The following is a 16,475-nucleotide window of genomic DNA, read 5'->3' on the forward strand; positions in this document are numbered from 1 at the left end:
ACACATAGTTTAGGTTAATGATTTCATAGTGATTAGTGACACACACACACACACACACACACGCACGCACACACTTCAGACCCACACATCTCCGGGTTTAAAGCAATGGTGTGAAAAAATGTGACTGTAAATGAGATGCAGACTGGCTCACACCAGTGAACCCAGAAAAAGTGAGGGAACCAGAGGATGTGGCTTGGCTTTGAATTGCTAAACTACAGTTTGAGGAGAAGGAAGGAGCCATATTTTAAATTCTGTGCATTCTGAGCATCCCTGAGCAACGGAGTGTAAAGGATCTGCACATTTTCCTCTGGCTTTAAGACAATGGTCTGTACAGCAAATGTTCCACTAAAACACTACAATATTTTATACTGCATATGCCACCCATAGTAGACTATGTCATACAAGGAGTTGAGAAAGTCAAAATGTGAAACGCAAACAAAATGACTCCATTGCCTTCTTTGTGTTCTAATTGACTCTTGGTACATTTTTCTTCTCTTTTGTTGCTTTTTGTTCTTTCGGTTAATGTTTTTAAACTGGGCTTAGTTCTACAATGCCAACCGAATGGTAGTGGCTCAATAGAAACATTCAAAAAGTCGTTCCAGTTTCACCTCCTGTGTGTCCATGTGCCACTGCGTAAAAGCCCTTTACCTCAAGTTCACACTGATCTGGGCATGAATGTTTAATTTGACCTCAAATAAAAATAATAAAAAGAACATTAAATCATTGTTCCTTTTCAATTGATCTCCTTCCAACCAGCAAGATTTTTGATCCACGCAGACCGGTTAGCTGTCCTTGAGGTGCATTGACTGTTTCTGCCTCTTTAAAACTCCTTAGCTGTCATGTGAATGCCAGCAGGGGCAAACTGGGGCAATAACACTTGTCAGGAATTTGATACCATCCCAGGCCACCACCACTGAATTAACGCAAATCACCAGGAATTAATTAAATTTTAAATTAAACTGTGCACTTTACCATCAGCAGTGGATATAAATGCTATTCTCTCTTAGACTGCACCCATTCCAGCGATTTGATGTCACAGAATGCCTAAGTGTTTGTGTTGTTGGTAGAAGCAACAACATAAACTCCATCACACACACCGACTTTAGACATTTGACTCAAACATGTTTAGATAAAGGGATTAAAACCATATATATATTTCTATTAATCAGCAAAAATAAATAACTTTCTCAGGGTGTTCATAGATAAGAAACATGTTAATGTGATTGACCCATTTTTAAAAGTTGCCTTGTCTTTCATATTTCAGTCCGTTTTGAGCAATGCGTGTTCCTGCGACAGGACATCCAAATTTCGAATGGAATAGATTGTTTTTAATTAAATAGAATCCGAACTGAGCCTTTGGTCCAGACTCTCAGGGGTCACTGAGTGGGCCAGGCCAGAGGGAAACGTCCCAGTGCTCTCCATGGCCAGTCCGCCCATGTGTCCTCATGGACCAGTTGACTTTCATGTCAGTGTTTTTGGGGGTAAAAAAGTTGCATAATGTGTATTGTTACAGAAGGAACATCTTCTATTCAAGCCAGGATAAAATCATGATGAAGATAAAATCAAAGCATAAAATCAGTTTGTTGATCTCAAAGAAGCTTTTCTAGTGCCGTTTGCCATTGGATGGATGGAGCTGCACACAAATGAAGTAGAATTAGCTTATAGCAAAAATAACGTAACACTTTATTTCTATTTGGTTTTCTAACAGAGCTGACTTAACGGGGAAAATGTGTGGCGAACAAAGCAATACGAAACAATGCAATTTTGTCAATCAAGTGCTGTTTATTTCTTGAAAAACAATATTAAGATTGACTTTGAATGACGTCCTTTACGCTAAGATGTCTATTTACAAAAAACTATTTTTCAAGATAGAAAACATTAATGTGCGATAAATTAATCAAGTGAATCTTTCAGTGCAAGCATAATACCCATGAATAACATTTGTTTAAAAGATAAAAGCTGCTATTTTACACATTCATTTGATGTAATACTGTGGGTATTATTCTAAGCATTAATGAAAACAAAGGTAATATTCTGAGAAAAACAGAAAATTAATGGAAAATGTAAACACCAAAAGAAGCAAAAACAATGATGGCACTTCCCTGCATTGTGTTTACATCTAGCCAACACACATAAAGATACAGTTATAGAGATGTATTTTTTGTCTGTAGTAACACATAAATAGCTACATTCACAATACGTTAAGAAGCTTATATCAATGCGTAACATAAGATTGTTCAAATTAAGTTGATTTATGGCTCTGGAATCATTAGATCCCCTACACACATTTACAACGATTAGCTTTTAAAAAGAAAGTAGATGTGATTTGCAAAAGAAATCCAGGACAATATTTTAAGATGTTCTCCGATTCAAACAGTACAAAAATGTAATTTATGCCTAATCTAGCATGAAATCAAAATATTACAACAGTAAAACTGGGCAGGGCACATTCATTTATTATTTTAAGCATTCTGCTCTAAGACAAACAAATTACAAGATGTCAGCGCTCAAGACTTGCAGCGATTTGATTAGAAACGTGTTCAGTTCAATTCTCACCCCCCAAAAATCTCACACCGCCTCTTTGCTTTCACCTTCCACTTTCTCACACATAAGTGCACATTATGCAGTGTAGGTATGTACACATGGAACCATGAACGCAAATACGCATACTCTGCATATCTGCCTGTAGGCAATGATGGCGTTTGGGGTATTTACATGAGCGCATGCAAATATAGAATGCAAACTTTGTTTAAATCCATTTTTGAGTTGCGCTCTAAAAGTGAACCCCATTCCTGTCTCTAAACACAACGATTTGACCCGACGCTGCAGATTTTAATAGACTGCGTAGTTTTAAAGATTTGGATAATTCACACAAAAACACAAATACAGACCTAATGCTATTTTAAAATAAACAATCATACCAGTAATGAAATCAGATTTCCCAAAGAAATCTCCTTTTTCCAAGGCTATTTGCTCTGGTAAAAACAGGTCCTCATAAGTTGGTAGTCAGGTTATGGTCCCCAATACCTGCAGAAAACAAGTATACATACATGCACACACATCTTCACACCATAATTTCCAGCTGGTTCGGCTATATTTCTCAATTTTATCCTTCAATCCTCTCCCTCCACGTTTTCTTTAAGAGGCTCGCTGTTTTCTTTGGCTTCCTCGGCCTCCTGCCTGATTACTGGTAACCACTGCGACATCAACCCAGGCCCAGTCCTCTTGACCTGGTTGAGGTGGCTGAGAGCTGCGTAGAGCCCGGTACCGGCACCGCCGCGGGTGCCTGGTTCCTCCCCGTCCTGCTGCTGCTGCTCGGTGTAGTACATCTCCAGAGCTGCGGGGGTGCAATGCTTCTGCTGTTGTGGCGGAAAGAAAGAAACACTTCTGTTTGCTTTAGGACCCAGTTATGACAGAGTCCTAACTGGTCATACAAAGAAAACATTTTAAATAACGTTACTAGAATAAAGTCATAATATTACGAGAATAAAGTCGAAATACTCTTGTTATTTCGACTTTATTCTAGTAATTTTATGACCATATGCCGGTATGATTTATTCTGACAATATTCTAGTATTTTTATTACATTATTCTCATTGTTGTATTTTTTCATTATTATTTTCTTAGCATGGCCCTAATACTCTGTCATACCCAGTAAATAATACCAATAAAAAACATTGTGAGTAAATACACATCTGTAAAGTTCTTTAAATCTCAAAAACTTCAGTAACAACAAAACACTTACAATGCCATGAAAATTACTAGCTCTGCTTTTGCTTTTGTGTTAATAAACAAAGATAGTCAGTAGGAAGGTGTGAAAAGTTATTGTCCCTCTTTAGTAAATCCTAAATGTTTGTGATTAATCACCTTTTTCAAAGCTGTTCTATCAGGACTGAAAAAATGAGAAATCATTTCAAAAGGACCCGACTGACAACACGAAGTAGGCTAAAAGAGCTCAAACAGCAAGACTCCCAATCTGAGAAAGTTCAAGAACAGATGAAGATGACAAAGCTGATGACATTTGTCAGGAGGGAATAACTCTACAAAACTCATTTTGTAAGCTTTTCAAAATAAAATCAATGGGAGAGATCCAAGGACTAAAGTACTGCTGACCAGGCAAAAATGCAAAGATCCATCTGACTTTTGATAAATAAACATTTTGACATCAAGACGTTTTGGAGAATATTGCGTGGACAGAAGAGACCAAAGTGGCAAAACATATTTTGAAACCAATTAAAACAGCCTGTAGTATATTTGCACACAGCAATCATGATATTAAATGATCACATTATGACACCTGTAGCTACCTCTCTCTTTCCTATAATAAATTAAATAATTTTTTTACCCAGGTCATCTTAGTGATTGCTTTGGTGAACATTTACATCTGATGAAAAGCAAAAATAAAGAAATTCTGTGGGGGTAGGGTATTTATTCACAATGCTTTTACTATTTACGTCTCCTGCTTTTCCATGAAGATCACCATTACAGGTAATCTAATCAAGCAACTAGTATGTTTGGAAGCCCTTATTAAATAGAATGTAACACTCCAAAAAAGCAAGGCAAAGAATTCACAGGCCTGCATGCTCTACATTGTTTTCCAGTCAAGTTATTCGATGTCCAAAACAATAAATAAAACTTGTGTGAGCCACACAGTGACTGTCTCATAAGCCCAACAACAACCTATCAAGCTAAATGCAAGACTTGCTAGGAAAAGTGTGTGAAATGGTGGATTTATTGATCTCCAAAGCACACTAAACCATATGCCTCTTTGTTTCCTTTTAATGTCTCAGACAATGCATTAACAGGAAAAAAGCCAAACTTGTAACCTGCAAAAACTTCAAAAGCATTGCCAAAGGTCCTCTCCTCCTTCCCCCCTCATCTCCTCTTCCTCATACCCTCCCCTTCACCCCCCACCCACTGTTAAGCCTTTAATCACAGTTTAGTCATGCTGAGTCCTAATTAAAGACCCCTCTGATTCACAGGAGGCATCCCAATCTGTGTCTGACCAGAAAGCAGGATCCATCGCTCCCTTCCCCCCTCTGTCTCCGTCTATCCCACCCTGTGGTTTGCCTCTGCGTGACAGGCTCTTTAACTTAACATGCATGGCAGTGCTGGCGCGGTGCATGATGCCTCCAAGGTGTCACTGGGAGATAATGAGTTTAGATTCTCAACCCCAGTTTTCAAGGAATCTCTCTGAAGTGACGGTTCTGAAGGTTTGGTGAGAAACGAGCCACTATAACCAAAATGGCCCCCACTCATACAATATTCTTCCAATCTGACATAACAAAGCTTAAACATTTGTTAGTGTTGCTTTTTGTAGAAAAACATTAGGTCTGTCCTGCTATCCTGAAGATATTAATTTACGTTTAACGGTGTGTCAAAGTATAATCAAACCTTTAACATTACCTGGGAAGTGTTTGGGAGAAAATTTTGCTTGTGCCAACATAATTTCAGTATAAAATTATGTTTAAGGAAAGTATAAAAGAAGAAAGGAAAAAAACAGTGATGTGCCTTGCCTTTGTGACATTTGGAAGAACTTTATGCTTTATCATGTTTAAAATTACGGTGGCAAAACAAAATTATTTTCAGTACAAACCACTGAAGTGGGCGCTGAGATGTCGCCTGGTTGACCTACACTTAAGCTTTTATAATTATCATTATTTTCCCACAGAAATCAGCATTGGCGATTGCTAGCAATAATGACGTTTATTATCACCATGGAGACGGTAACCTTTGGACATCCATTCAGACTTTAAAAACTAAGGGGGCCAACAAATGTTTTGCTTCACAAACCAGCACTAACTAAGCACAAACATCTGACACCATTTTTGTTAGATTACAAGAATGTGACATAGGAAGGTATTTCTACTTAAGGCACTGATTGGTAAACCTGTAAAAATCTTAGGCTCACAAATATAGACCTTTGACAAATATCAAGTAGCATCAAACTTTTCTGGAAAAAAAATAATGTGGTGTGACTGCCTCTTCAAGTGACAGTTTTATTAGTAGCTGAGTTCCCATTAAACATAAACATCATGGGGCGTGCCGTGGTGGCGGAGGGGTTAGCGCGACCCACATTCAGAGGCAACGTGGCCTCGACGCGGCTGTCGCGGGTTCGACTCCCGGACCCGACGACGTTTACCACATGTCTTCCCCCCTCTACCTCCCCCTTTCCTGTCAGCCTACTTTGAAAAAGGGACACTAGAGCCCACAAAACGACCCCTTGCGGGGCGATAAAAAAAACCAAAAACATCATGGAGATAAATTTACTTCATGGAAACAAAGCAATTTCAAAAAATCACATTATTCTAAAATGTTTTTTCACTAAGATGAGGTGGTTTTTCGGCCGTAATGAAATAGATGGACTTTGCAGAACTGTAGTGGAAAGATGTTTTTCACGTTATGCGAGTCAGATGATCAACAAACTGATATTACTACTGGCGAAATCGACAAAGAAGACGACAGGAAGTGGTAAGAGGAGGACAGCAAATGTGTTGGATCCACAGGTCTTCTGTAAAATCACCAGCTACAATTTCCTCAAAACGCTGCATACATATAAAGAGCCTGTTCCTGTTGCGCCAACACCTGAATAAGACGCCAACATCTCCTCTGATTGGCTGATAGATGATGAATTATGACTATAATCTCAAGTAACTGTTTACAGCCGTCACTGTGATTGAATTGTAGTGACATATTGTGTGAACAAGCTTATTCACGCGAGTGTTAATTCCATTTCTTATTTAATGGAAACACCGCAACTGCAAAATTGTGTTTTTTTTTCATTAGAAAGATGAAGAGAAAATTTTACGCACATTTGTAATGGAAATGTAGCGGATGTCTTCTTTTTTCTTCCAGATGAGTAATTCCACAACTCTCTGCTTTTTAAAGTCAAGGATTAGATGCAGAACAACTGAGTCACTTCATCCATCTATCTCTTTCCTGGATGAAAGCATTGATGGAGGTTATTAACTACTCTGTGTTTTTCCTGTAGAAAGTACCCTTGACCCAGTGTTTCTGTATCCTCTCTGTCCCCAGTCAGTCAGTAGACTGATAGTTGTGTTGGATGTTTATGAAATAACTCTGCTGCAGCTAGAAAACATAAAGCATATATTACATTTTGCCTGGTTCAGAGGGACAACTACTTTGAACAAAGGTTGTAAGGTTGTTTTTTTTTTAAGTGTAACTGGTTTTGATTGTATGTTTTGTCAGTAAATAATTGAATGTAGTTGTTGAGCCCACCTTCAGGACAAACCCCTCTGGGCAGGTGAGCTGGTCGTACCACATGGCTTTGTACATGAGAAGGAGGAGCAGGCTGGTCAAAAACGCCAGTGTGATGAGGATCAGACCTGTGATCTGGGCAACGCAGAGACAGAGTGCATATATAAGCTACACATGTCGATTTAGAAAACCTCAATCCGTCATTTTATTCAGGGGTTTAAACTTAAATAGTAAACATCCAGACACTCGTATAATCAGATTTCTGCTTCCTGACACGCGATGTTGTACCTTAACTTTATCCGAGACATCGTTGTAGAAGTTGATGTTCAGCTTCTTGATGTTGGGAATGTACAGCCTATTCCTCTGCTGCTGCTTGAGCTGAAACTGTGTCTTTGTCTTCACAATGACCTGGAGACGAGACGAGGGAGCAAACTGAGCGGTGCGGAAAACGACCACAACCTCCGCTCATCTCCAAGGGTGAGTTTTCCTCCTTCTTTCAGCTCTAGAGTTACTATGATGTATCCACCAGCAATCTGAATCTCTGTTTTCCAACTTGTAAAACAAACAGTGCACATTTGCAAAACCAATCAGTTTTACTGCAGCCCCTTAAGAGGACGTTTGGGGACTGTAGAGTGTTTTCATGATGTTTCCCGACCAGCTTCCACATCAGTGGAACGTTTTGCAGAACTAAATGCATCAAACTGAAGGCTTTCTGCTTTCATTATGCATTCACAGCAGTGTTTATGTTGCGTGGGCTGATGCCAAGGTTTTCAGCTGGGACGAAGGGAAAGGAGCGGTAAACACAGCAAGCTCAGCGTATAGCGGCCTTCTGAAGGGACGGTGAGTGTACTAGTAGGAAATGTATTCATATTTGTTCCAGAATTTCTGTATCGAGTGCTAATCTGTTTATTTTCTTTTGTAGCAAAATGAGATTTTTAAAAAAATTTTTAATAGAAGCCAAATTGTAATCACGACGGTTGTGGGAAAACAGAAACACGGAGATGGACAGGAACCCGTCGCTAAGCGGATCAGACCTACCTTGTCAGCCAGTGGCTGCTGGAGCTGGCTGACCTCCAGCGGCGTGATGAGGGGGATGTTATCAAAGCCGTCATCTGCAGATGGCTGCTTCTCCAGCTTATCGGAGAGATTAGTACCCAGCTTCACCATGGCTGCTCGGCTGCCTGGAATGGCCTGAACAGATCTAACCGACAGGAATGGACAGCTCAGGTCAGCCTGATTCGGTTTGTAAGCTTTTTATCCAAATGCAGAACAAACACACAAAAAAAAAAACCCACAAGAAAGTAGCGTAATATGGTAATATTATGCAAGTCAGAAAACAGAATCAGATTAGATTCACAGATGAAGTTCAACACCAGTTGCTGCTTTCTGTGATTTTGTCAGCTGCTCTGCAGATATTTTCACACAGACGTACGTCAACAAATAATTGAATGTAGTTGTTGAGCCCCCCCTTAGCAATTAGCAATAAATCAATTAATCGCATGATGAATTAAAACGAGTTAGTGAACTTTGTGTTTCAGCAGCATGCTAAGGCTAACCACAAGCTACTGTCAGGAAAAAACAGGCAGAAGTCTTAAACAATAATGGTAAGTGTGTCACAATACTGTCCACTTACATATTACTTGTATTTCTCTTGCTTTTTATCATACTTAAACATTTTTAAACATCAAACACATTTTAATATCAGGAAAGATATTGAATAAACTCAAAATATATTGTTAAATCTCAACTTAACTCTGACTACATTCTTTGGTTCGATTTCACAAACCACACACAGGTATAAATTTTGAAAAACTCGGAGGTTTTACATTTAAAAAAACAAATCATTTCTTTTCATATTCTACTCAGATTTATGGGATCTCCAAAGTTGTTTTTTTTTAAGGGAAAAGCAGTCAAAGACCTCGAGGAAGCCTGTCATTTAAGAAACAGCCTTGGAAGCAAAATATAAAGGCTTGGTCTGTCACAAAAACCACAGCATTTAAGCAGATAATATAAACCATGTATTATTGGTAGAATAAAATAAAATAAAATAAAAGTGTGGTTGATGGATGATTCAGTTAAAACTGAGCAAAACAAATCCAACTGTGGTGGAGAGAATTTCAAAAACGCCATGTTGTAATTTATTGGGTTAAACGGAAATTACTTTTATTATAAACTGACACCATATAAATGAACCGAATTGAGCCTAAATTAATTTAGCGTTTCTAAGTAATTCCAATGTCGATGGCATGTTGACTAACCATCACGGTTTCCTCACGCCAGCAGGCGGAGGCAACTTCCTATGCGTCATGAACAAAGGGAGAGCAGCCATTTTTGTTCATCACAGTTGAGAAGAAATGCAGCAGTTTTGTGCCAAAGCTTTAATCCTGATGTAAATTCCAGGCACACAGACAGAGTTGTTACATCTTCCGGAGGAAATGGACGGAACCAGGACTTTTCTGTCTTTCTCAGGCGAAAGCTTCATGAAAGGTCTGTTGCTGGTGGGAATATTTGGAAACATGTTGATTTATAGGTTATTTTCACGTAGCAATCAGGGCTGAGTCTTGCTCTCTCAAGAGTTCTCAGACTGTTCAGTGAATGTCAAGCAATCTCCTGAAATACTTCTCTTAAAAAGCTGCATTACGTCCACACGTAGCTGTGGACATTATGGCTCCGTTCCTGCCAGTTTTGCCATTAAACTTAATCGACAACCGAAATAATTTATGACTAAAAGCAGAATCCCCAGTCTCAGCTCACAGATGTGAAGTTTTGAATATTTCCTCAGCTGCCATCTGTCTGTCCTTTGCGGACGTCGACACGTGTTAAAGCCTTGCAAAAGCGTTCATACTCCCTAAACGTTGCCACATTCTGTCACGGTAAAAAGCAATAAATCCAATTTATTTTAAGGGGATTTTATGTGACAGACCAAGACAATGTGAAATGAGAAGAAAGAAAAAAAAACACTTTTAGGGGAGAATTAATCAGATTAACAAATACTGTAGGTCTATAGTAACTCTGGAGGAGCTGCAGATCTCAGAGGAAAGTCATTGATGAAAATAAGTCATATAAAATACAAACTTGTTAGCCAAAAACCATGCAGCAGACACAGCAAACGCGTGGAGAAAGGCTCTCTCTTTCTCTGGTCAGATGAGGTTGAACTGTTTCATGTACAATGCTACGTTGGGGTAGAAAATGTGGCACATATTTGAACACATAAAAGTAACTTCTCAGCAAGATATAGGAGCATGTCAATAATTAGTTAATCTGTCATAGTTGGTGCAAGATGAAGACCTAAATACAGACACGCAGTCAGATGAAGGGAGGTTTAATAAAGGCGAGAGTTACAAAGACCAAACCACGAGAGAGACAACAATAGAATGAAATTGACAAAATGGAGCTTAAATACTGGCGAGCCTGATTATTGGATGGAGAACCGGTGGCTGATTAGCAACAGGCTGCAGCTGAGAGATGAGGAGGAAGAGAGAACGGCACAGCGGGGTGAGGGAGAACAAACAGGGGAAGCAGCAAAATGAAAGTGAAAAAAGGAACTAAACACAGGATCTAAATAATACAACATCTAAATGAACTAAGAGCAAACTGAATTGAAACAGACTGAGCAAACCAAAAACGAATAAACTAGATCTGGAAGATAATACTAAATACAAGAGAGCAAATCCAAGAACCAGAATAATAATTTAACTAACAGAGTTAGTTAAAACTAGGATAAGGGAAAGTACAAATAAGACATCAATGCAAGGAAATAACAGAAACCAACAAGTCCAAACAAGAAGGGGTACGACATCATAACAGTGAAAAAACGTACTAGTAATACGTGAAACAATCTTTCAGTGGAACAAGACATTTTTTTCATGTAACTTATAACATTGTCTTCTCCTTGAATAATGGCCTAACTGGTTTCCCCAAAAGATAATTCAGGTAAAACAAACAAATATATAATATACAGTATATATCAGTTTTGGCAAAAAATTATTTATGGCCATTATTTTAGGAAAGTGGCGATGTGGGAGAAATGTCTTGTTCCACTTGCAGATTGTTTGGCTACCACTTTTTCATCAATATTAAGAAATGACTGACTTAAAACAAGCTCTTATATACTGTAGTGCTGAAAAGTGACTTCCATGTCAGTTCTGTCTTATTTCAAAAGAAAAATAAGAGACAACTTATTTGTCTTAGATTTACACTAAATCTCAGTATTTAGTGTAAATACAAAGATATTTACAGTATAAACTAGACCAAAAAGACTTGGTAAGAATTTGTTTTTGCAGAGTGTGAAGAGGCTTTTCTAGACCAGAGACAAGGAATATAATTAGAGCTGGTGGAAAGAAGGATGGAGCTAAATACTGGAGGAAAACCTGTTACAAGCTGCACAAGTCTTGAGACCATATCAGCCATATCAAAGCGAATTCCTGTGTTAGAATGGCCCAGTCAAAGTCCAGACCTAAATACAATTTAGAATCTATTCATGGATGTAACCTGATAAAATGTGGACAGACTGGGTAAGAATTCTGTAAGTGAGCACCATTATATAATGATGTAATGAAGAGCTTGATGAACCGTTGGACTTGGGATTTTGGCGAAATCGTCCATACAGCAGAACTCTCTGGAATATGAAGCCATCGTTCCAACAACTGCATGTTTAACAACTCAGTGAGGTGATGATTATCAAAATCATACAGCCTGGAGACAAACACTATCAGACAGCACAGCCTGCTCTTCCTGTCTTCTCAAACAACCTGTAGTAAACATGTTTCATAACTAGCGAGTGATTCATGCTCTTATGCCGCATCTTTTCCTAGAATCTCTTATCCTCAATGTATTTAAGATCTCTCTCTCTCTCTCTCTGATAGTGATTTCTGTTTTTTCATCAAATTATCATCTAATAATGGAGAGAGGAGATGAGCCACTTATCTCGTTCACACAGTGCAACACAACACCTTCCCCCAGCCAAGGACCCCACCGGCCGGATGACGCCAGTGACTCACAGCCATGATACACAAAGCAGGAGGAAGAGAGCCACCGTCCACCACGGGCAGGAAATGTGCTTTTAATGACGCGGGACCAGATACTGGAGCTTCCAGTCGCCATGACAGTAAACATAGTGCTTGTTGTCACCATGTGGGAGACATACAGTGCCTTACAGCGGGATTATGATACCACGTGAACTTTCGTTCCTCTTTGTCACGTTACAATCGCAAGCATCAGAGTGTTTAATGGCGGTGACAGACCAACACAATGTACTGCACTGTTGTGAAGCGGGAAGAAAACTGCTTGTGGTTTTCACAGCTTTTTACCAATACACATCTGAAAAAACTGTAGCATGCATCCATTATTCATGCAACCCCATTAATCGTCATATGGAGTGAAATGAATCAGGTTAGATAAAAATCTTTAAGTAATTCAATTTAATTCAAATTCAAAAATACAATATTGATCCCAAAGGGAAATGAGATCCTATTATCCAAGGTTCTTCAAAGAGTTATTGAAGATGGTGATGGCAGAGGGCAGGCAGCGCAGAAATAGCTTATCAACGACAGTCTCATGAACTGCATGATCAGGATTGTCTGTAATTTTTTTGATCTTATGAAGAATCCCTCTTTGCATCGTCATCTCCAGAGGTTCCAGAGTCGTCACCAGAACAGAACCAGACTACTTTATCAGCTTGTTGAGCCTTCTTAGGTTCTTGGTTCTGCTGCCCCAACAGATGACGGCAGAAGAGATGACTCTCTCAACAACAGACTTATAGAAGATCAAAATTTAGAAGGATCTTCCTCAAGAAAGAAGGATCTTCTTTCTTGAGGAAGAAGGATCTTCTCCAGTCTGTTGCTCAGATGAACACATCTGGAGGCATTTATATTCCTCAACCACCTCCACTTCTTCTCCCATGATGGTTTGCTCGAACCCTGTTTCACCTGAAATCAACAATCTTCTCCTTTGTTTTGTTCACATTTCAGATGACACAAATCGGTTCACCAGCTCTCGGTACTCAGCCTCTTGTCCATCTCTGATACACCTGACAACTACAGAGTCATCTAAGTATATGCAAAACTCAGGCTTATGCTGGAAGCCTGAAGTGTAGAGAGTGAAAAGGAATGGTGAGAGTACAGTCCCCAGTGGTGAACCTGTGTTGCTGACCACCTGGTTGGACACACGGTCCTTCAGTCTCACAACCTGCGGTCCAGTTGTGAGGTAGTCATGGATCCAGGTGATTGTTGAGGCCTCCACCTGTGTCTTCTGGAGTTTCTCACAGAGCAGATCAGGCTGAATTGTTTTAAATGCACTGGAGAAATCACAGAACCTGATCCTCACAGTGCTGCCTGCTTTGACCAGATGACAGTGGGTTTGCTGAAGCAGGTGTATGACGGCGTCTTAAACTCCAACTGCATGGTGGTAAAGATAAACATTTGTGCCAAACTCTAAACATTTGGATGATGGACTGGACAGAGCTCCACTGTTTCAGAAACTAACTTTATTTTGACCTTCTCCCCAACTTTCTCTGCTGTGTTCATGGGTCTTCATGATGAATACAAACTGCACACCTCAAGGCTTTCCTTCTCCAAACAGTTTGAAAACTATCAATCATTTTAATCCCAGTAAAACACAACAAAGGCTGCAGCTTTAAAGTGACAAAACGTGAAAAAGCTCAAATGCAGGAATATGTTGTCTAGCAAACTTTGCACGTTGAAAGTACTGAATGTTATTTCGAATGCTTTCAAATCATCGAAGCCTTAAGGAGACATTTCTGTCCAATGAAACGATAATTTCGAGATATTAGGTTACGAGCAGATAGTTGTGGACGAGTGGGCGGTTAGCGTGGTCATCTGGTGCTGACTGCCATTTTTCTTCTCCCCACAGTTGGAGTGAAATGTGGGAACGGTGAATCATCCTGGATCTGTGATTAACAAATGAGCTGTGCCGCTGTCAAACACTCGGTGTTCCCACACTCTGCTGCTGCAAACAAGTTCTGTGAGAGCTGTGAATCACATCTTCTTCTCACTTGTCATCTTTCTTAAGAGTAAAAAAAACCCAAACATTTTAAGTCGGATCAGTACGTAAGTCTCACAGGGGCGGCTTTAAAGGGCATGGAAGGGGCTACAGCGCTGTCCTGGGTCTTCCCCTCAGGGACAGCACAAACGTTTTTGGGACACTAATCATTTTCATACCAACATGTCAACATCAGACACTTTATCATTCATAAGCTACTGTACCGTAATGTGTTATTTTTAATTAACCGTCAACTGTTATTATTGTTGACGGTTTTGACCTTAGAGCAAACTAAATAAAAAAAACTTGTATTTTGATTTAAGTAACATCAGCTGACAAACACTAAATTTACAGTAAACATGTTAGGACGTGTAATTATATTCGCCCAACAGTGGCAGCAACCGATAGATCGATCTATTAGATTAATATAGAATTCCTTTTTTGCATGTATAGTGGCATTCAGTTTGCATTATTCAATGTTATTTAAAAAATTATACATTTTATCATTCTAGCTTGGTGCTCTTGGGGGCCCCCTGGTGGCGTGGAGGGCCTAAGGAATCGCTTAACTCTCATATACCTTGAGCTGACTCTGCCTCACCGTCTCCTCCTCTCTGCTTCTTGTCAATTTACTGTTCAATAAAGGTTACGGGTGCCGAGAAAAGACGGTATGAAAGCTGTCTGAGGGAGAATACATTCGGTGCTATGAATAGGTGAGTGTTTTTGGCACCTTCTGTCAAGTTCTTCACGGTTCGCCGCTCCTGCATATCTGAACTTGGTGCATTGAAGGGTGCTGCAACAAGACACACGGCAGAGGCAGGAAAAAAAGGGGGAGCTGATAAAACACAGTTATTGGTCTCGGCGTGACTTTTTACAGCCGGCTTTCTATATATAATCTGTATAATTACACCGAGTCGCAGTAGTAAACGTCTACGAGTTGAAATAAATCAGTTTTTAGCCTGTGGAGCTACAAGAGCAACACTTGATTCCTCGCAGAAGCGCGGAGATTTGATGCTTTTCTGAGACGCGAATAGAGGACATTTACCTACGCGACTCCGTCAGTCGAAATAAAAATGCCCCATTTCAGCAACTTATTGCACGGCGGCAGCTCCCGCCCGGCTCGCTTCAGCTCCCGGGTCGAGCCCGTCTGGTTGCGCAAACAAGCAGCCGCAGTGCCGCATGTTTGGGGGAAGAAAGAAGGGGAAAAATAAAAAAATGGGGGGAGAAAAACTTACCGTGTCTTTGCGGGGATCTTCCTGCCTCGTCGCCCGGGAGCGGATGGGTCTCGGTGTCGGTGTCGGATGCTGGACGTGAACGCAGGTTGCCGTGGTGACGAGTGATTCGGGAACGGGACTGCGCATGTAATAAAAAAAAAAAAAACAAACCGAGCGGCTCCGTCCTCCCGTGGAGAAACGAACTGCGAATGTGCGCGCGACTCTCTCCGTGGACGAGACCGTGGCTCCGTCAGGACGCGATCGGCTCGTGGGTTTATTAATTAGTGTTTGCTGCCGCGATCGAACGAGCCCCCGATGAAAGGTCCGAGGTGGTCTCAGCTGATCGGACCACAAAATGTAACTGAACATTTCGTTAATAAGTTAGCTTTTATTTAGTTTTTATTTATTGGACTTAGTGAGGAGTAAATCTGGCACGTCAGAGGTTCAAGAATAAAAACAACTCAAAGACAACTTTACAATCAATAACAATTTATGAAAAATATTTGGAACAATTACTGCCATCTGTACAAATTTAAAGTGCATTATAACTGCATAAGCTCTGAATCAGTTACAAATGCACTTCATCGTAATTTTGTCATTAAAGTCGGCTTCAATGAGTCGGTTAAAGACAGTGTAATTCATATGGACTAATTTCATAATTCAGCACAGTTCAGAAAATGATGTCTAATGAATAAATGTAATTTTGTGGTCATGTCAAGTACAGCAGGGTTCTGAAACACGCAGCTCTGGAGCCACATGGTCCATCTAATGATTTTGATCAGAACTAATACAGTTACTTTAATTATATAAGCTTCAAAAAGGTTCATCTTAACAGATTTTTACTTGTTTTCACGATCAGGTTCACAAAGACAGTTTTTTTTTTCAGGTTTATGATAGTTTTTGTAATTTTTCTTTCACAAACTAAATATATTTTTCCTCATTTTTTAAAACACAAACTGTTCCAGTAAACACAATTTAGTCATTCTCTTTATAAACATTATGTGTATTCTTTATTCTAATGTAGATAAAATTGTTGCTCTTTAACTA

General features: G+C 39.7%; 1 protein-coding gene across 1 annotated transcript; it reads right to left on the reverse strand.

The window, feature by feature from the left end:
- Positions 1-1,760: 1,760 nt before the first annotated feature.
- Positions 1,761-15,622, reverse strand: LOC102236256 (neuron-specific protein family member 1-like). The gene is made up of 5 exons (XM_005806500.2): positions 15,450-15,622; positions 8,257-8,419; positions 7,507-7,626; positions 7,240-7,353; positions 1,761-3,359 (listed from the first exon to the last, which is right to left on the reverse strand). The coding sequence occupies exons 2-5, from the start codon at positions 8,383-8,385 to the stop codon at positions 3,114-3,116; spliced, it is 609 nt and encodes a 202-aa protein (XP_005806557.1). The 5' UTR covers positions 8,386-8,419; positions 15,450-15,622; the 3' UTR covers positions 1,761-3,113.
- Between the last annotated feature and the right edge of the window lie 853 nt (positions 15,623-16,475).

Source organism: Xiphophorus maculatus, chromosome 5 (assembly GCF_002775205.1).
Source record: "Xiphophorus maculatus strain JP 163 A chromosome 5, X_maculatus-5.0-male, whole genome shotgun sequence".
NCBI classification, from domain to species: domain Eukaryota; kingdom Metazoa; phylum Chordata; class Actinopteri; order Cyprinodontiformes; family Poeciliidae; genus Xiphophorus; species Xiphophorus maculatus.